This window comes from Anolis sagrei, chromosome 3 (genome assembly GCF_037176765.1).
Source record: "Anolis sagrei isolate rAnoSag1 chromosome 3, rAnoSag1.mat, whole genome shotgun sequence".
Classification (NCBI taxonomy): domain Eukaryota; kingdom Metazoa; phylum Chordata; class Lepidosauria; order Squamata; family Dactyloidae; genus Anolis; species Anolis sagrei.
Window position 1 is genome coordinate 48,319,473 of NC_090023.1, and position 22,343 is coordinate 48,341,815.

The window sequence follows — 22,343 nt, forward strand, 5'->3', positions numbered from 1 at the left end:
AAATGATGTGTTTGCAACATTTTATTTCTTTCTTCCCCTCAAATTGGCTTCTTTGCAATGGAAGAACTACCATCTTCTCATTCCTTTTAATTTTTAAAAATTAATATTGTTCTACTGCATCGGTGCATCAATGAAATGACACATTTGCACTGTAGCCTTCTAATTCTAAGAAGTTTTTTAAAAGAGAAAAATTCCTCTTCAAATTAAGTTAATACTGTATTTCATCAATTTATTTATTGCATTTATATGCCACTTTTCTCTCAGAGTAGAACCCATGCCATGGTTTTTTTCTTTTTAAAACCCTTTGGAAGAACCCTAGGCAGTTTGAGGTGATATAAGGAATTGTTGGAAATAATAGCTACCAACACTCGCAGAAAGTGGGCAAAATTTATTTTATTTATTTATTTATTTATTTATTTGGTATGCTTGTATACCGCTAATATCTCAGCCTGTGCGGCGACTCATTGCGGTTTACAACATGTTAAAATATACAATTCATTTAAGCTTATAAAATTAAAATAAAAATACATACAAAAAACATACACAGTATTGGGCCACCAATACAGATCGGGACATCTCATAGTTAAAATCATCATCCAATTCGTTATCTTGATTGCTAATCCATGGTCAGATAAAACATCACATCGAAGGTCAATTGAAGACTTGCTCAAACATCCAGGTTTTTAGTTTTTTCCTAAATGCCATTAGCGAGGTGGCTGATCTTAATTCAGTAGGGAGGGCATTCCAAAGCCGGGGGGCCACCACAGAAAAGGCCCTATCTCTCGTTCCCACGAGCCGCACCTGTGAAGCAGGTGGGATAGAGAGAAGGGCTTCTCCTGAAGATCTAAGGGTCCTGGTGGGCTGATAGGCCGAGATACGTTCGGATAGGTATGTAGGGCCAGAACCGTTTAGGGCTTTAAAGGTCAAAACCAGCACTTTGAATTGGGCTCGGTAGCTAATCGGTAGCCAGTGAAGCTGGTACAGCAGAGGAGTTGTGTGCTCCCTGCGTCCAGCCCCTGTTAATACCATGGCTGCCGCCCGTTGGACTAGTTGGAGCTTCCGGGCCGTCTTCAAAGGCAACCCCACGTAGAGAGCGTTGCAGTAATCAAGACGGGATGTAACCAGAGCGTGGACTACCGTGGCCAAGTCAGACTTCCCAAGGTACGGTCGCAGTTGGCGCACGAGTCTTAACTGTGCGAATGCTCCCCTGGTCACCGCCGAAACCTGGGGCTCCAGGCTCAGCGATGAGTCCAGGATCACACCCAAACTGCGAACCTGTGTCTTCAGGGGGAGTGCGACCCCGTCTAACACAGGCTGTAACCCTATACCCTGTTCGGCCTTGCGACTGACCAGGAGCACCTCTGTCTTGTCTGGATTCAATTTCAATTTGTTCGCCCCCATCCAGACCGTCACAGCGGCCAAGCACCGGTTCAGGACTTCGACAGCCTCCTTAGTAGCAGGTGGGAAGGAGTGACAGAGTTGGACATCATCTGCGTACAGATGACACCGCACTCCGAAACTCCGGATGATCTCACCCAGCGGCTTCATGTAGATGTTAAACAACATGGGGGACAGTATTGAACCCTGAGGAACCCCACAAGACAAAGGTTGTGGGGTAGAGCAGGAGTCCCCCAGTGACACCTTCTGAGACCGACCCTCAAGGAATGACCGGAGCCACTGCAAAACAGTACCTCCGAGACCCATTCCCGCGAGGCGTCCCAGAAGGATACCGTGGTCGACGGTATCGAAGGCCGCTGAGAGGTCGAGTAGCACCAACAGGGACACACTCCCCCTGTCGAGCTCCCGACGGAGATCATCCACTAAGGCGACCAAGGCTGTCTCGGTACCATGTCCCGGCCTAAAGCCAGACTGTGCCGGATCTAGATAATCCGTGTCTACCAAGAATGCCTGGAGTTGTGAGGCCACCACACGTTCCATGACTTTGCCCAAAAAGGGAAGATTGGAAACAGGCCGATAGTTTACCAATTGAGTGGGGTCCAGTGATGGCTTCTTCAACAGCGGTTTTATCACAGCTTGCTTTAAGCTGGCTGGAAAAATGCCTTCCCGAAGGGAGGCATTAACCACCACCTTAACCCACTCGGCCAATCCCCCTCTGGCCTCCTTTAGAAGCCAGGATGGGCAGGGGTCTAGGATGCATGTGGTGGCTCTCATCCCTCCAAGCACCTTGTCCACATCCTCGGTTTGAACCAATTGAAATGAATCCATCAAAATCGGACAAGCAGATGCTCGTGTTACATCCAAGGAGGCATGGTGCAAAAATTCAGATTTCTTTAGACCATTCTGGAAAACCTTTATAATACAGTCAAAAACACTGGTTGCATTTTTTGAGCCTAGCTTCTAACCTTTATACTTTGTTCTACCAGTAGATGGAGGAGTTGTCATACACAGTACAGAAAACCCTACTATAGCATATTTTAAACCCAAATTTGTATTTACTTCAAACTTCTATTGGGACTATCCAGAACTGGGGCAAATTGTTATTGTTAGTTTGTTTTACACTACACATAGGAGTAGATGACTGGAACCACAGTTTTTGAAAAATAAAAATCTAATTTCTGACCATTTCCTAAATATTAAATTAGTGTTATGCATTCTGGTGAGGGCTGTGTCAAACAAGATAATAAAGTCAAAACAAAGTATATTTTTTCCTCATACCGATCAGTATATCTTATATGTAACTTGCATTCCTGGAAATTTAATTTTTATTGAATCTCTAACAGTGACTGAAATCCTTTATAGCACATATAACCTAAAATTCATGGTCTCATGGCTATCACATATTCAGGACCCCTACATAGTCACTATTTTAAGGGTTTCAGAACTCTACACAATCTCTAGTTTAAGCGCTATGTATGTAGGGACCACGAGAGTCACCAGTCTCCACTGGGCAGAAACCGCTGTACTATCAATAAGGTCCTTTTCTTCTGTCATTTGGGATGTAGCTAGCTGATGGTCCCACTTTACCCTCCACACAAGCAAGCTTTGGCATGAGGGTCAATTGCCACAGGGGCTCTGATTCTGCCTGTAGCATGGCTATCACTTGCAGGAAGGGCTGGAAACAACATCAGCTGCCTTCCAAGTGACAGAGAAATACAGTGGTTGCTTTCTGGCAGTCAAACAGGAAGCGCATTGGTGCCATATAATGCCTTCTTCATTCTGGCAGGTCTGAGCTTTTTTTGGCTCCTGCAAAAAGGTGCAAACTGCTGACCAATTTGGAGTAGGACAGTGAGGAATCAGAAACAAGGCTAAGAAGGTTAACCTGGATTGTTGAAGTTCTCAATCAGGTTTGCCTTTCCCTTTAAAACCATGGCTCCAGCATTCGGCTTGGAGCAGCTTCCTCATCCTATCTCTTTGCTTCAACTTTGGTGGATTGTTCATGGACCAGATTGGATATGGGCACCCGTTATTGGGATGTGTCAGGGATCCCCTCTTGGGGACCTTGAGTTGGGAGCAAATCAAAACATGACCATTTCTGACATTCTATGGTTTGTGCCAAGTTGCCTGTTGTCAGGTCACCTTGGATTCTTGCCAGCTGGGCTGGCCAGGTGAGGATTTGATCACCTGGCAAATGTATCACCACCACACCAAACCAACCTCATTAACTATGACCAATAAAAGTTGTGAGTAATTCATCTATACACACAGCTCAGATAACTACTGAGGTATACAAAAGGAACTTTTAGCTGCTGGTAACAAAACTCAATTCCATAGGTAATGCACTAACAAAAATAAATGAACCTTTGTGATACCTCAAATCCACCCTCTCAGTTTCCCAAATTCCAGAGATTCATTTGGAGTATCTATCGTTGTTATGGTTGTCTCAGCAGAAGATTGACCACCATCAAGCATGCTTCCCCTATTTTCTTTCACCAGCTCTGAACTTTTTTCTTATCCTTAATATTCTGTATGTCTTTTGCATAATGTGCCTTAAATAGACATACGAGAAGAGTTTTTATATTACATGTAACCTGCTCTGACATCCTTTATGGATAAAGGACAGAAGATATTTTGTCTAAACAATTGTTGTTCAAAAGCACATGATCTGATGCTTTTACTTTCTCTATTGTATGTGTAAGGAAAAACCTGGACTTTACGAGTAGCAAAGGTAAAGATAAAGATTTCCCCTGGCATTAAGTCTAGTCATGTCCGACTCTCAGGTATGGTGCTAATTTCCATTTCTAAGACAAAGAACTGGCATTGTCTGTAGACACCTCCAAGGTTATGTGGCCAACATGACTGCATGGTGCTCTGTTATTTTAAGAGTATTAGTGGAATTTCCTTTTTCCTTTTTAAACATATTTCAAATAATCTTGCATCATTTCTCTCATGGTTGATTGCTTCTTGCATGTTTTTATTGAGTTAATATGAGCTCTTGCTTATTGTAATGTTTCATCTTTGCTTTATCTGAATTAATAAAAATATAATTTTCTTTTTTAACAACCTTGAAACTTGTAAGACATTCAGGGTAAAATGCTTAAATACATGAATGAGTGAATTAATGGCTGAACTCTTATAAACCCAGAGTCCACTGAACTCTAAAATTTACTTCTGATTAACATCTGTTGCCTGCAGTATATATATAAATATTGTAATGAAACAAGGAAGGGAGGAATGAAGGGAAGGAGGAAAAGGGTAGGGTAGAATGAGGAAATGGTTCTTTTTAAACAAAAACAACAACACCCTGATGCTTGATTTTCAGACTGTGCAACAATAAATATAGTTCTTCTTCTTATCTCTTTTATTAGAATGTGGCAAAGCAATAGTAGAATTAGGAAACACTCGCTTTGAAGGAAGAATCATGAGTCCATATTACCCAAGCTACTACCCACCGAAATGCATTTGTTCTTGGACTTTTCAGGTAATTTTAAACCCCATTGTGAAGCACTTTTGCAATTGCACTTCACTGTTTTTATTGTCAATTAGAAAGCAGGGCTCTCAGTCTGCTTCTCCCTTTGATGAGATGAAGTTGCAGGATTCCAAGGTCTTTGATCTCGGTACAAAGCCTGACTCTTTCTCTGTCTCTTTTCCTCCCTTTTTTGGTCGAGTAGCTATAGTGGGAGATGAAAGGTGTCCTTGTGAGAAGGTGGAAAGCTGCACCTGCTCTCAGCCTCTGCCAGCCTGCCCTCTCCCTCCGAGGCTCTCATGCGCTGGCAGCTGAGCTGTGGCAACCACTGTCACTTCTTGTAATCTGGCACATCGAAATCAGAAACTGCTACTGAGCTGAGCACCCTCTTGTCAGTTTTGAACTAGAAGGACAGAAGAAGTTTTTAAAGCAGCTTACAGATCTGGGAGATCTTCCCCTCCATCCCAAGTGGAGGTAACATGTTACAAGTAATAATAATATTGCCTGTAACATCATATTGTTAGTCTTGCGACTTCTTTGGAGAAGGAATAGCAAGTAAAGTTTACTCATTAATTTTAAAACATGGATATTTAAGGATCATAATGAGGGGGGTTAGACCATTTTTTGTATAGTGCTTATTGTTATTATATTTATTTGTAGCCAGCTTTTCTCCTTATACTGGGATACAATGAGGCTCAAAGTCTTAAAAATATGCAGTTTAAAAAACTTGTAAAATAAGCAAGTAAATAATTAATTTAAAATATAACACTATGTTGTTGAGGGCTTTCATGGCTGGAATCACCGGGTTGCTGTGAGTTTTCCAGGCTGTATGGTTATGTTTCAGAAGCATTCTATCTGGACGCTTCACCCACATCCCTGGCAGGCATCCACAGAGGTTTTAAGATCTGTTGGAAACTAGACCTCACACCCTGGACATTCCACAGATATATAAACTTTATTTGCCTAGTTTCCAACAGACCTCATAACCTCCGAGGATGCCTGCCATAGATGTTGGCGGAACATCAGGGGAGAAAGCTTCTGGAAAATGGCCATACAGCCTGGAAAACTCACAGCAACCCAATAACACTATAGCTGTGTGAAACCAAATATGGCCAATAAGGACACAGGTAGTGTGCACAAGAGATGAGGAAGACATTCAATTTGCATTTGAATGTAGACTGATACAGTTCACATTGCCCATTCTAGGTGTGAACTAAAACAGAGTTGCCACTCAGTACTCACAATTCTTTAATCTGAATGTAGTTCACCAAACCACAAAAATGCAAACAAATATGTGTATTTCAGGGGAAAGTTCAAACAAATATATAGATATAAATTATGTATAAAATGTTTTGAATTAAGAAAATGAGAACTTGGAAAGTTACTTTGAGAAAGTAATTCATTATGTAACTCAAACCAATTTCCCCAGCATAACGTGTTACCATTACTTTAAAAAATGTGATGTTGTAAGCGTCAGGGGAAACTGCAAACAAAATGTGTATGTTAGTCGACTTTGCACAAAAGTTTATATAAAATATTGTGTCCGTTAAAACAACATTCAGAAACTCATAGAGGGCCCTTCCACACTGGTACAAATGCAGGATGAAATGGCATGAAAAATGCCAGTTTGGTACCACACCTTGGCCACACATGGATGCAAAAACCCACCACATTGGTGGTGGTGGAGTGGTCATACTCATACAGGTCAACCATGCCAACACCAGTTCAGTATATATGGACATAGGAAGTATTTCATTATCACTCATTCCCCCCCTCCAATCAAAATGAAAGCCTCCTTACTGTTGCAGAAGGCTCTCCATTCTCTGGATCAACCTTAGTGATATATGATGGAGCTTTGGAGGTGGAAGTCCCTTTCCCCTCTCCAAAGTTCTGTTGCATCTCCACTGAGAGTGATCCAGTGAACCGAGAGCCTCCTGCAACAGTAAGAAGACTTTCTATTCATTTGGGGGGGGGGGTCAGGGATGGTTGAGAGGCCACATCATCCCACCTCCCAGGGCTGCCTGAGCCTGGGGAATGCAGTACAGTTGTGGGGATGATACCTGGGATCACCATCCACTGGAGAGCTTCAGGCTGCCACCACAAATATTAAAACTTTTGGGGAGCCCTGCACTTTCCTCCTTCACTTCAACACAGGGAAATTAGTTCTCTGGCTGTCTCCAGAGTGGCAGGGATGACACAACCCATATTTAACTCCCTTTCCTTGTGTTGCTAAGTGAAGGGAGATAGAAGCACTGGCCAATGTGGACAGCACACTAGTTTACATTTGAGCCAGTCTGCGGTCCGCACTCTGCTCAAAGTGCAGGACTCCCCAAGAGTTTCAATGAAACTCCAGAGCATTCCTGACTTTGCTTAACATGTGGCTAAAACAATTCAGTCTGGTTTACCCTACATTAAAACATGGATATCCAGGAGTGACTTATGATCTACTTCAGGTTTTAAGGCTGGTGTAAATAAGCTCCAAGATACAGAAATCAAAATATGATGAAAGGGAGCGAGGACACAGCAATCTTTGTCTTGTACTCAGATGTAAATGTATCTGAGCCGGTGCATAAATACCTGAATGCTTGAGAGAAAGCAAAATCAACAGATTCATCCATCTCTGGCCTCTACTAGAGATTATATGGCTTTATTTGCACCTTCACCTAAAGTTTATTCTAATCAGCACCCAGAGACCTAGATGAAACCCTGATATGCATATCACATACAGATATATATGTAAATAACAAAAAAACCAATTGCTTTGTCCTTGTATGATAGAAATGTCAAATATAATTATTCTTTCTCAAAAAACAGACTCCCAAGAAGAACTTCGGTATAGCACTGAAATTTCATAACTATACTATAAATGAAAAAAGCATAAAAGGCTGTGAGCATGGGTGGTGGAAAATTAATGAACATATGTAAGTATACAAATGTAGGCTATTCTTCTTTACAGCTAACTAGCACATCTCCTCTCATGGAAGGAAGGAAGAGGAAGGAAGTAGGTATAGGAACTTTCTGTTGTTGTTGTTGTTGTTGTTATTATTATGTTATTATTAATGTTATTATTATTATTATTAATGTTATTATTATTATTATTATTATTATTATTATTAGCAGCAGCAGCAGCAGCAGCATTTATATCCCACTTTCTTTCTCCCAAAAGAGAATCAAAGTAGCTTGCACAAAAACATCATACAATAATGTAATTATAAGAGGAGATTGATTTTAGCCACCCAGATTGCCGTTGGTCTAATGTAAACATGTTATGTGCTGATGTTTATTGCTTTCAAGTCAACTTTGACTTTTCCTCAACTAATTAATATACATTCTTCAGTATTATTTGGTTACTACATATACTGTTGGGACCAGAGCTTGGAAAGGTTATTTTTTGGACTACAATTCACAAAGTCCCCAAGCAAGTGTAACTAGTGGGTATGTTACCTTGAGCATTCTGCAAGTTGCCATATGCTGGGACTTGCATAAAAACAAAATCTGGAGGATTGCATAAACCCATTCTATTTTAGATTATTGTACTGAAAAATGCTCCATATGAGAAGTTAACACAGATTCATCTTTCTAGGTACTGTGGCTATTACATTGATCATCCAACAATATTCCGTGTTGCAAGCTTTGGGGTCAATGTTGAATTTCAATGTAGTTCCAAGATTTCAGAGAAGCCACTCCTTGTGGAACATGGAATCTACAACATCAGTCAACGTAAGAGTGACTTTAACTTCCTTTGTGCCTTCTGAAAATGTGTCTGAATGAAACACATTAGATGATATCACTGACATGTGGGACGATGTATATGGCAGCAACTAGTTCCTATGTAATAGTTTAGGAGGGTTGATCCAGATTTTTGTGTATGCAACTAGGATGGTAGATTGTATTATACCCTCCTCTCTGCAATGATTCCTCTCCCACTTCAGGAGGTCTGGGGTGGTGGTGATGTTGAATAGAGCAAACCATGGTGCGAGGTTCAGGTAAGTACTGAAACAAGGAATTGGATTGCTGTCCTTTTTCTGATTAAAAAATATTGCTCACTAGTGAAAGTGAAGTAGAAATATATTGGTACTTCTTGAAAAATTTTGGGCACCACACAGAATATGAAAACCAATTAAAGAAATTAAGTCCTCGAACAGTGCTATTCAAGTAGTGGTCTGTGAACTGATGCTGGCCTACAAGCTATTGTTGCTGGTCTACTGTTAGTAACAATGGCCATAAATATAGTGCTGGTATCTGGCACATTTGAAGAAAAACCCTGTGTGATCCTACCATCTCTCTCCCCATATCTGATAACTTAAGAAGCACTATTCTGGAACATACGGTGCAGAAAATGTCTGACCTAGCTATATTATTTCTGTTCCAGTTTCTACCAGAATATTATCCTGATAAAGCAACTTTAGAGGGATGTGATAGGGAATGCCTATATTTTGAACTGTTGGTGATGCAGAGAAAAACCAACCAGGAATTGTTAATGAAAGAGGCTCCAGACTTCAGAGGGCTTCAAGGGGGTCACACTTTGGGATTCCTAGGGCCACATGTCATTCATTGGTAGCACTTACTCCATCCTTGTAACAAATTGTGTTCTTTTAAATCAAATTCTAAAATAAGAATTTAAATTCATTCTTTTCAAGTGAAGGACATATCAGAAAGTTTTTCTGCCACTTGAAAATGAGTAGGAACAGTGCAAGAGGACCACTTAGGTGCATTTGGGAGTGGCACAGTTTCTTGGCAGGTCCTTGTTCTTTTGTCAAATAAGTATTAATATAAGAATTATATACTAGAATCATATGTGTTTTCCTTATTGCCTTTAGCCTGTCCTCTTGGATCTTTTGAATGCCGCACTGGTTTATGCATCCAAAGATATCAGCATTGTGATGGGATCAATGACTGTTTCGATGAAAGTGATGAGCTCTTCTGTGGTAAGTACCTACAGCAGATGAGAACTGAAAATAAAGCAATTCATTTATTTTATTTACAGTATTTATATTCCACCCTTCTCTGAAGAGTATTCAGAGTGGATTGCAGAACACATATATGGCAAACATTCAATGCCGTTATAAAATGACAAGACAGACAACTGTACATAGAGGTATATATATAGGCTTTCACATCTTTGGTATCTTGGAGGCAGTGCTCAGTTCTGGCCACTGGGGGTGCTGTTGCTCCACTTTCTCTGCAAAAAAGCTTTTGTTCGTAAACTTCCTCTTTGATTAAATTGCTGACATTTTTCTGGCATTTCCTTATGGGTGCCTTAAACACCTTTCTGCTTAAGCGGTACCTGTTTATCTACTCACATTTTGCTTTTGAACTGTTATGTAGGCAGTAAGCAATTATTCTTTACAGCTATCCTTTAGTGCAGTTCATCCTTAACTATAAATCTTATAGTTATGAGATTTTTTCCTCATTTTAGGTACAACAAAACAAAACTGTAGCACTAACTTCTTAATGCAACACCATTCCATTTTTTGTGATGGAATAAATGACTGTGAAGATGGCCAAGATGAACAACATTGCACTGAAAGTGAGTCTCGTATATAAAACTTGTGTAAAACTGTAAGCTTGGGAGGTTTTGGTCGAAATCTTCTCATTAATTAATTAATTAATTAATTACTTCATTTATACCCTGTCTTTGTCTCCCTCAAGGGACTCAAGGCAGCTTACAACTCTGATGCAATTCACTGTGTAAAGTTTAGGTACCTGCTCTCAGCCTTAGTGCCTACTTGAAGATTGATTAAATGGAGTTGTTAGAGAATGTATTTTGAATTTGCTTGTTCTCTTTTAGGTATTCCATGTACCAATAATACCTTCAAGTGCAAAAACAATGTTTGCTTCAGGAAACAAAATGCAAGATGTGATGGAATTGTAGATTGCCTTGATCGAAGTGATGAAAGCAGTTGTAGTAAGTTTTCCTAAAATTGCTTTGCTCAGAAAGACAAGAAACTTAAGACTTCTTACTTTCTGTTTGAACAATATGTACATAACATGTATGCCATTTTATTCAGCCCTCGGCATGTTTCTGTAAGAAATGCAGTGCTATTTTTCATATTTCTGTCATACACAATTGCATTAATGTGGGTATGTCCATCAACCCATTATAATTAGGCAACATATAAAAGGTAAAGGTTTTCCCCTGACATTAAGTCCAGTCATGTCTAACTTTGGGGGATAGTGCTCATCTCCATTTCTAAACCAAAGAGCTAGCGTTGTCTGTAGACACCTCCAAGATCATCCGGCATGATTGTATGGAGAGCTGTTACCTTCCTGCCAGAGCAGTTCCTATTGATCTACTCACATTTGCATGTTTTCAAAATGCTAGGTTGGCAGAAGTCCCACCTAAAAAAAGTATAATACAGCTCTCTTATCTATAGATTCAATACCCATAGTTTCACATACCCACATTTCAAAAAAAATTTCCCCTCCCCCAGACATGTTTGTGAGCCTACCTATTTAAAGCTTTCGTTATTTAAATTTGTGTTACTTGAAAACATATGGTTGTTAGAAAATGGTTGAAACATTTATATGTTTTAAAAGGCTGTGGCAGCACTAAATATACCAATGGACATCTTCGGATTGTGGGGGGTTCGGATACACAGGAAGGCGAATGGCCGTGGCAAGTCAGCCTCCATTTTGCTGGAGTTGCATATTGCGGTGGATCGGTTATATCAAAAGAATGGCTTATCTCAGCTGCCCATTGTTTTCAGGGGAATAGGTAAGTAGTTAAATTTCAGTTCCTCTAGAGCTTTTCCTTTAATAACTCTCAAGTGGCAGTCATGTAAAACAGATGAAGTACAATGGGTTCATTGTTCTTCCAGTAATTTGTAATGATCAGTCATGGATTTCCAATAACCAGTTAGAAGAATAAACTGAGACCTTGCATGCACTAAGATTCCATAAACAAAGACATCCTGTTCTTGTTAAAGATATCCTTGTTTCTATCTACCTATAGCAGCACCCTTCTTATGGGTCATTTGATTTGCTCAAAATAAAGTGGAGCTGCTATTTTTAAAAATCCCAAGTCTTCTCATATGTCACACACACTGGTGCAGAGAGAAGAAAACGAATGGTTCACCAAAATCCCGGTTAGGGGGCTATGTGCATTTGAAGAGGTTTTTTAACAGAGGTCTTTAAAAAAGTTCTTACTTTGCGAGCTTCTCATAGTCATTCTAGGGGCTCTTCCACACAGCCCTATATCCTAGAATATCAAGGCAGAAAATCCCACAATATCTGCTTTGAACTGGGTTATCTGAGTCCATACTCAGATAATGTGGGATTTTCTGCCTTGTTATTCTGGGATATAGGGCTGTGTGGAAGGGCCCTAAGACAGTGACTTGAATTATCACTGCCCTTGTGGAATTGGTGATTTCCATTCTAGCCTTCCCAGAATGCCTATCTTTTAAGACAAACTGTCCTCATTGAAAGTCAGAATTTTTTTTTCAAACAGGGTTTTTCTCTCTTGATGATACCAAAATAACTTCATCTTCTTTCCTTTAACACCTATACACCAATGACCTTTCCCCCTCTGCCATCACAAGTGCTCTAGCACAGATCTTGTAGTTGCTCAACAGGATCTCAAGTCACCAAAATAACTTTTGATCAAGTGCTGCAGAGGCCCAACCTTCTTATTCTCTTTCTACCTTCCAAGTTTCCCCATCCCCACCTCCCTTTACCCATTTTGCACACAGTTCCCTATGTGCAGTAAACTGCTGTGTAAATATCTTTTGTATACAGCTGTAATCCACCGTTAGCACTGGGAGGAGATCCACCTGGGAGGGAAGAAGATAGAAACCAAGATAAATGAGTCCTCTTATTACTACAGCCTCTCTGTGCCCTTTCTTCAGTGTTTTGTTTCTGCACATATGGGGAAAAAGTTATTCTGTCTCTTGTCTGTGGTATGATCTTGACTTTAAAGGGAACTTCCACACCTTTCTTCTAGTATCTGACATATGAAGTTCCACAGAACTGATACCATCATGGGCAAGGCTATATTATTCACACCTCCAAATGATTTTAGGCCAATGACAGCCTAGGGAACAAAGCTTTCCTGGCATTTTTTGAAAGCCTTTAGTGCTTAGTGGTGCTAATATCTATCAAATGATTAAATTATCACCCCCACCTTCACAGATTTAGCTGACAGAGTTCTTTTAGAACCCATCTAGTGCCAACCTGGTCTGATAAGGCAAAGAACATTGATAGAAGTAATAAATGAGATGAGGACTACATTACTTAAACTTTTTCCTGTAGAAATCAATTATATTTATATCAGATTAGTCACTCATTGTGACATAGCCCTGTCCCATGCTGTCCCTTAAACTCCATCCCTAGGAATTCTACCACTCACCTTGCCCTTGTTCCCCCAATTATTCCTTTGCTGGATTGGGTTACAGGGCCTCAGGGTCTCCCCTTCAAACATGGACTTGTGGCCACATTGTTGGGTGGAATCTTTAGTATTGATATGCATGCCCTGGATCCGAATCAGGCTTGACAAGTTCACTAAAAAAAAGTTTACAACAACAGGAATAGGTTTATTGAACATATTAGAAAAGTATATGCAGTTGATTCTCCATATTTGTAGATTTTGTATCCAAGTGGGGGGAAAACAAACATTGATTTTGATATTTTATATATGGGGCACCGTGATGCTATACCATAATAAGACTTGAGCATCCACAGATGTTGATATCTACAGGGGTCCTTGAACAGAACTCCAGAGTATCCAAGAGCCTAATGTAGTCTGTTCTTTAAACTCTCACAAAACCATAGAAATCCTTTCTTTCTCAAATTCAAAATTCTGTCACTATGAGCTTGGAATCCTGTCTGTGTCAATAAAACACTGTATCATTTTCAGCTTCAAACTCCATCTGAATTTCTCCAGGAATATTCTGTTCCCACAGCCCTTGAAGCCAAGCCTGTCTAGTTTGTCATTCACACCCACTAATTACAGGAAGTCCTCATTCAAATAAGTTACCCTGATCGCAGCACTAAAACGTAGGACAGGAGTAAGGAACACAAAGCCTTCTGGATCAAGGGGAGCCAGATGGACTGAGCCCAGGCACCTCCTACAGCTTTTTGGGACCCCTTAGATGCCACACACAATGTCAAAAAGTGAACAATGTTGGACATGACTGGATGTTCACTTATAGTTCAGAATAAAATTGATCTTTTTGGGGAAGGGGGTGAAATGGTGACAGTGTTTAACAGCTTGTTTAATAGGTAAATTTCAATTTCTAAAGGCTTCACATGAATCAATTAACTTTTTTGGAGCCAAAAATCATGATGGCCACAGAAAGTTCTTGGAGGGACAAATATGACATGTGGCTCCAGGAACACCGTTTGTCTACTGCTGCTCTAAGACACTAGGGTGTAACTCTTATGTTTTATATTAATATGTTTTAATTCATGTTTAAATGTCTAGATATTTAATATGGTTTAATTTAATTTATAGTTATATGTTATAATTTTTATATGCATTGAATAGGCATTGAATTTTTGTCGTGAATTTGTTGGATGCTGCTTTGAGTCCCCCTGGGGGAGAAAAGCGGTATATAAATGAAGTAAATAAATAAATATTCAGTCCTAATCAATATATAATGGGACTATAAATTAAACAAGATTTGGTGACTCATCTGTTTTTCATTTTAAAAGGATCATTATTGCTGCATATTTAGTCTGAAAGAGTGCCAAGTGAGTTCAATAAAGCTTGAGTAAATATGAATAGAATTACAGTCTTAAAGGTAGATAGTTGCTATGCATCCTTTTAGAACTGCAGCTAAAGTCTTCAGTTATTATAAACAACACTTTTAGTTTGTTATTTTTTCAAAAAAGAACTTCCCAAGTTCCAGTAATTCAATCACTAATATTTGCAATGTGAATCATTTTCAATTAGGTTATCAGACCCTAGAATCTGGACAGCACATTTGGGGATGCGTACTCAAGGAAAAGCCAAATTTGTCTCTACTCTGAGGCGAATCATCATCCACGAATACTATAATAGCCAAAATTATGACTACGACATTGCCTTGCTGCAACTAAGTACACCATGGGCTGACACAATGAAATCATTAATTCAGCCAATCTGTCTACCTCCCGCCACATCCAGAGTGTATCCAGGGGAAAAATGTTGGGTAACAGGATGGGGACAGAAACAAGAAGCAGGTAAACCTTTGTGTTTTTAGTCAGTGAGCCAGTGTGCTGTTGGGGCTGGAGTGCTGAAATGGGAATTGTGAGATATGAGCTCTACTCCCTGCTGTAACATGATACTCACTAAGTAACCTTGAACCAAGTATTCTCTCTCAGCCTGATTTACATCATGGTGTATTTGTGGGAATGCATTGAGCTCACCAGAGGAAGGATGCAAATTATAATCATAGAATCATAGAGTTGGAAGAAACTACAAGAGTTATCCAGTTCAAACTCCTCATCATACATTTACAATAGATGGCCATCTAGCCTCAGTTTAACAACCTCCAGAAAACAAAAGTCTGCCACAATTTGAGGCAATGTATTTCACTGTTGAACAGATCTTACCATCAGTGGATTCTTCCTAATATTTAGGAAGATCTTTCTTTCTCTGTGTAATTTGAATCAATTGGCCATGCTCTGGTTTTTGGAGTAGCAGAAAATGAGTTTCTTCTTTCTTCAATATGACTTATTTTCAAACATTTAATCATAGCCATCATGCCCCAATCAATCTTATCTTCTCTAATCTAAACATATTCCACTTCCTTTAACCCCTCCAAAATTTAATTGGGGTTCCCCAGATAAACCAAAAGTTCCAGGAAATGTTAATCTATTATGTTTCTGGATTTCATATTCTAAAAGTTATTCCATAAGCCAGTGTTGAGTAGTGGTTGAACTAGGATTAGGATTCGGGAAACCAGGTTTCAACTTGACCATGGAGACCAACTAAGTGACCTTGGGCAAGTCAATGCTCAGCCCTAGAGGAAGGCAATGGCAAACGTCCTCTACATAAATATTGCAAGAAAATCATGTTATAGATTCTCCTTAGTGTTGTCATAAGTTAGAAATGTCTTGAAGGCACCCCAACACCCTACTAACAACAATTGTTCTCCCTTCCACATCCAGTCGTGCCCTAAATATACCAGGGCTCCATCTGCTCGTTATTTTAATTTTTCTTTTTTTACTATAGGTGTTATGTGTGATGCAGGTGAAGCTTCCCTATCTCCCATCATCTTCTTTTGAATTCAGCACCTCTCTCCATACCTCTCCACAGTATCCATGTTTCCTGTCTTGTACATTTATTTTAAATTTTAAAAATTAGTTATGGAAGTGGTAATACCACTTTTTGACTGTGAAAGAAAAGTAGGTGGTGTGGATGAGACATGTTCAGCATGGTCATTGGAAATGTAATGAAAAAAGGAAGGTTAGAGAAATTTTTTTATCAAAGGTCATATGTGGTCATTGGGATATCTAAAAGAAAAGGAAACAATTGGATACAGACAAAGGAATTTCCCTATCAGTATTGGCAATTTACAGGAGTAGAATAGCAAATATCACCTAACCTGAGTTTGAAAATGTGTAGCATGTCCTGGGAATTCAGTAAACACAGACTGGATTAGAAACTAGATTATATGGAAACTTTTTAAAATCTCAAAAAGTACCGCCACAACTCCCACCAAGGTCCAATTGGGATGGGCTCTAATAAATAAAATAATAATTGCACAGAGATTTACTTCCTTTACTATAGAGTTTTACAATTTTTTATTCCTAGAATAAAGGACTTATCCTGAAATATAAAATACCCCTTTTCCCCTCTTGAGACATAAATTGGCATATTTGTTAAAAGAAAGATCTGGACAATTTGGAAAAGTCTGAAAACTCCAGTTCAGTGGACATAACATGAAATGGTCCATACTGCTTAATTTAAGCAGCATCTAAACCCTGAAAAGGAGGACCTAGTTTTCTGGTTTTACCATCTTTGTTAGAAAACCAGATGTATGACCAAAACATTGTTTCTTCTCTCTTGTAGCTAGGCCAAAATAATTTGTGAAATTCCAGGTCCAGCTTTAAGGAAGCCAATTTATCTCAGCCTCATTATTATTTTGACTTTTCTGCTTTACGGATTTTTGAAACTATTTTGATCTGTAATCTTTTCTCATTAAGCTTAATTTTTTTCAGATGATGAAACACCAGCAGTTCTACAAAAAGCAGAGGTAGAAATTGTGGATCAAACATTGTGCCACTCAACATATGGGCTTATCACAGCCCGTATGCTATGTGCTGGGATGATGTCAGGTAAAAGGGATAGCTGCAAGGTAAGGATACTTCCCCAGCTCTCTTTCTTTCGCATTCACAGAGCCACTTACTATCCTTTGCTTGAAGTTTGAGTTAAGAAACCTAGTAACAATGGTGCCATCAATCATAATTTCAGTTAGCATACTACATCGGTAGGTTACTTTGACTTAGTACAGATGAACAGTTTTGGGATTCGATGTAGGATACCTATCCATCTAGATTTTCCTGGACTATACCTCCCTTTAGCTGTGATAAGTGATGATGCTGGCCATAGGAGGATGATGTTGGAGTCAAATATCACATTAAAGTCATGGGTGGGTAATGAAGTGATCAATCTTGTCTTGACAGAGCCAGTGTATTATTAGGCAGACTTATACATGAAATCAGCATATACATAGGTATATATAGTACATAGAAAAATGTGGTATGGCATAAAGACAATTCATATCTCATTTGGTCCTGAATATATGATACATACTGATATGTTACTTTAGCCTATATACACTGCCATATAATGTCGTTTCAGAATACAGATTAACTGCATTGAACTGGATTATATGGCAGAGTAGACATATAATCCAGTTCAATGAAATTAGATCAGCTTTATTATGACCATTATAATGTAGTTCAAACAGCATTATATGGCAATATAGATGGGGTGTGAGACTCTGAACAGCATGATATATACTGGCAATGTATATATGTTGTGTCTTGGTTTTCTTTTTCTTTATTGCAATTGCTGTTCAGGCTTGGCCTCATGAAAGCTGCTCCGAGTCCCCTTTGGGGAGATGGTGGCGGGGTATAAATAAAGTTTATTATTATTATATTATATTTCTCATTATTTCATAATTTAAGGTTTCAATCATTCCTAGGGAACTTGAAATACACTTTGAGCAGCATCAGCAAATATTACAGTACCAGTGATTGTATTAATTGACATGTTTTAAAATACCATAAGCTTCAATTTCTTTAATACAATGTATTTCAGGGAGATTCTGGAGGACCTCTCTCTTGCCGAAGCAAAGGTGATGGCAAGTGGTTTCTCATAGGAATCGTCAGCTGGGGGTATGGCTGTGGAAGACCTAATTTCCCTGGAGTATACACAAGGGTGTCAAATTTTGCTACATGGATTCATAAATATGTGCCTTCTGTTTTTTAACTGAGCACTGATTACATTTTATGCATCTTCATTTCTGCAGTTATGTTCTCATTCAAGTGATAACACTTGAAGAATCTTCATTAAAATCATGTTTAATAATAAACAATTGTTGTGTTTTCCATTTATTTTACACCCCGAAATGAATATCACAGCTGTGTTCTCATTGTGAAAGATATATTTAATTGAGGGCAGGTCTTATACAGAGTTAGATATATTTAAATTTATAGATTAGGTAGTATTAATGGCACAATTAGTATTAGCCTGCATAAAGAGTTAATACTGAGGAGAAATAACTATAGGAAATGTTGTTGATGTGGTATATCTTGATTTCAGCAATCTGTCTACAATGTACAAAAACTGGTGGGTATCGGGAGCAAAAACCAGTATGTTCTTTTCCCACATTCAGATGAAAGAACAATACTGCATTTCTTAAGTGTGCATTTATATTGGACTTTCTCTTACGTAGCTGCTATTCCATCATATTTACATGATCATGAATAGTAGGTCTGTGCAACACTAGTGTTAGTTCTCATAAGTCGTTAGTAATTTGTTAGATTCATGCAATTGAATTGCTATTAAGAAACATGCAGGAAAGAGGGAGAAAAAAAAAGTAAGAATCAAACACCGACGAATAATTTTTGTTAAGATTCTGTAACATTCGAAAGTCTCTCAAAGTCAGTCTAATTTTCAGTATAGGCATTAAGCAACTTTGGCAATGCCAAAGAGCCCATTGCTAATGCTAATTAAGACCCAGCCTGCTTGCTGGTCACGGTAAGGAAGGGCAGCTGGAGCGACACCAGCTGAGCTGGGCGAGAGACTGAGAACACAGCATTCTGGGAAATGTAGTTTGGGAAGGTGAAGCCCTCTGTGGCAGAGAATTCAAAAGGCCCTGTCCTAAATTACATTTCCCAGAATGCAGTGATCAACATCCGAAAGTCCCAATGAAGGTTCCAGCAGCCAGCCACTTAGAATCAGTGTAATAATGATAAATAAAAATGTTAAATCTGCAAAGAGTACAAATGTAAGTAAGCAGTAGTATAAATCTGTGCTAAGTTGAAGTTCTATGGTTAATTGTGTGTAATATAGACACACTGTTAAACAGACATTCAAGGGGATTGCTGCTGTGACTTTTTGGGGGATAAATGTTTTTGCCTAAACTTTTTAAAATCCCTAAAAATCCATAGATGTGTGCATCTTTCTAAAACTTGGAGGGATTGTTGTCCTGGTTATCTTGTGCATTGTTGATAAAATTTAAGTAGATAGCTCTTGATATATATATATATATATATATATATATATATATATAGAGAGAGAGAGAGAGAGAGAGAGAGAGAATCAAAATTTTCCCCCAAATTAGTGGAGGAATGTAACATTTTTAAAGTTGATGGGATAACAGTGGAAAATGTGTGGCACAATTATAGCAAGTTTCATCATGATAGCTCTAAAAATGAGAGAGAAATGAGCTCCTGAAGTTTCTCCACTTGCTCAATTACTTAACAAAAAAGTAATGAAAAATTCATTACTTCATTATACTTACAATTTTTAGGTCCATAATTTCAGAAACACACTCAAAAACATTTCACCCTCCTCAATTTTGTAATGAGCATTGAAACATTTTTTATTGATCACACAGGTCTAATAAATAGCAGCAACACACCAGGATGATCACTTTGGCCATCACACCTCTCTGCAGCTGCACAGTTACAATGATATTTAGAGAACACATTTGCCACTGTTACCCCCCCCCCCCAAGTTTCAGAATGTTTCACACATCCACTAATTTTTTGGGAATTTAAAAAAAGTTTTTACAAACAACATTTTTTTAAAAAAACTACAAGAGCTATCTTCTTGAATTTCTCTTTTCAATGATATAACATAACCATAACATAATTTTCAGGAAGGAATTCTGGGAAATGTAGTTTGGGAAGGTGAGGACCCCTGTCTCAAAGAATTCAAAAGGCCTTGCCCTAAATTACATTCCCAGAATTCTGTCCATGTTAAAGTCTCAGTGTTGAGTATGGTCTCTGCCTGTCTATCTGTGGGCCAGCCATGTGCCGGAAGGGCTTCTTCCTTGCCTGGCCATCTAGCCAAGCATCCCTCTGGCCTGCCTGCCTGCTTTGGCTCCCCCTTGCCACCCCCTTTAAGGAAAGAAAGGGGCTTCTCCCTCAACTCTGGGCCTTGCCATCCACCTTGGGCCCTTTGGGGGAATCAAACCCAGCTGTTTTAGGGAAGAAGTGGCACCCACAACAGAGACCTGGAATCACTTATAAGACATGCATAATTCTTCCAAAAGGTCATAGGTCAGTGTTTTGAATCTTAAGTTTTTTGCGTTTCTGAATATTGTATGTACGAATCTTACGAAATAGATATGACAAATGGGGCACAAATGAAGTTTTGCACAGCCCTAAAAAATAATAAATTAAAACTTTATATAAGTCAATTACAGTGAGGGAGAAACCCGCCTCTGATGTGACTTCAATTTTGACATGCCAGCACAGAAGCTGAATGGTATAATTGCATTAGGTAAGTGATTGGAATGTCGAACGTTCTGTAGGGGAGAAGTTTATAGTGGGACAGCTTTATAGGTGACCGTCTGGCAATGGGTTACTCATGATACTTGTTTAAATGCCAGTTTGCTTCCTTCATGCAATAAGTCCATAAAACAGTAATAGAAAACTGCATGTATTCTCTAAGAGTATCACTTCCTCTGATCTCAGAAGCTAGGCTGGGTAGGATTGTTAATTTTTTTTAATGGGGGACCATGGAAGAACAGCAACTGATCTGTGATATAGTCTAGTGGAAGACAATCACCTCTTATTATTCCTTTCCTAATAAATCTCATCATAAGTCAAAAGGACACTTGAGAAAAGACAGAGAATGTTTCTAACTTTCAACTTCTAAAAAAACCAGCAATGTAAAGAGTGCATTGAGATGCAATTTTAAAAAACCTGACAAATTTCAAAATAGCTGGAAATAACTGAGTAGAATGGGAATGATGACATAGGGAATGATGATTGATTTCCCATTAAGTTCCATCTCATAGATTTCAGAACATTTTGAACACAATGGCATAGGTTATAGATGAGTCCCAAGGCAAGAACCATGAAGAAAATGAAAAAGATATGAGTAGGGATAGGCAGAAATCATTTAAGACTGTTTTCCCCTCCTTGCACTCCTGTTACTGAAGTGACACAAAATGCAATAGCCATAGAGTGGCAGAAATATCAAATTTTGAACCGCCAGCATGTTTCAAGGTAAACATCCAATGCAAAAACAATGAAAACTGGATACGTCTTGAAATATATTAATTCAACACCCATCATTTAAATTGAAACATCTTCACAAAACCATTCACTGTGGTTGAAAGCTAGATCTGTGAAAAACAACATTATATTATCACCACCACTTTTTCTTGGTTCCTTAAATCATTGATACGTTGGTCTGTAGCCAGCAATGACATGGGGGGGGGGGGAGAGATGGAACTAGCATCCTCTGTCCCTGGACCTCCCAGGGAATGCAGGATGGCTCGAGACAGTTGCCGCCAGTTCCTATGAGGCATCAGCCCAGCTTTTTTTTTTTTTTGTCGTGTCAGGAGCAACTTGAGAAACTGCAAGTTGCTTCTGGTGTGAGAGAATTGGCCGTCTGCAAGGACTTTGCCCAGGGGATGCCTGGATGATTTGATGTTTTTATCTTCCTCGTGGGAGGCTTCTCTCATGTCCCCACATGAGGAGCTGGAGTTGATAGAGGGAGCTCATCTGCCTCTCCCCGGATTCGAACCTGCGACCTGTCGGTCTTCAGTCCTGCCGGCACAGGGGTTTAACCTACTGCGCCACTGGGGGCCCAGCTGTCTGCATTGTTCTAACTCAGAAGACAGCCTGAATCCTGCTTCATCCAAGTTAGGTTAACCTGTGTGAAAGCTGCATTAAGTGACCTTCCTTCATCTTAACCCAGATCACTCCACTAGTGTTTGGTTGCCGCAAGGCAGATTGAATTACCCATTGACCTAAGTGGTCAGTGTTGATGTGCCCTATGTAGTATGCAGGGGTGGCTCAACCCATT

At 39.3% G+C, this 22,343-nt stretch overlaps 1 protein-coding gene across 1 annotated transcript in view; it reads left to right on the forward strand.

Moving 5' to 3' along the window:
* Window positions 1-22,343, forward strand: part of TMPRSS7 (transmembrane serine protease 7) — a 67,271-nt gene that overhangs the window by 18,597 nt on the left and 26,331 nt on the right. The window contains exons 9-18 of the mRNA XM_067466199.1: window positions 4,767-4,879; window positions 7,679-7,785; window positions 8,448-8,584; window positions 9,685-9,792; window positions 10,284-10,394; window positions 10,656-10,772; window positions 11,405-11,582; window positions 14,757-15,025; window positions 17,009-17,145; window positions 18,114-18,281. Of these exons, the coding sequence (XP_067322300.1) occupies window positions 4,767-4,879; window positions 7,679-7,785; window positions 8,448-8,584; window positions 9,685-9,792; window positions 10,284-10,394; window positions 10,656-10,772; window positions 11,405-11,582; window positions 14,757-15,025; window positions 17,009-17,145; window positions 18,114-18,281 (1,445 nt within the window). The remainder of the gene's footprint in view (window positions 1-4,766; window positions 4,880-7,678; window positions 7,786-8,447; window positions 8,585-9,684; window positions 9,793-10,283; window positions 10,395-10,655; window positions 10,773-11,404; window positions 11,583-14,756; window positions 15,026-17,008; window positions 17,146-18,113; window positions 18,282-22,343) is intronic.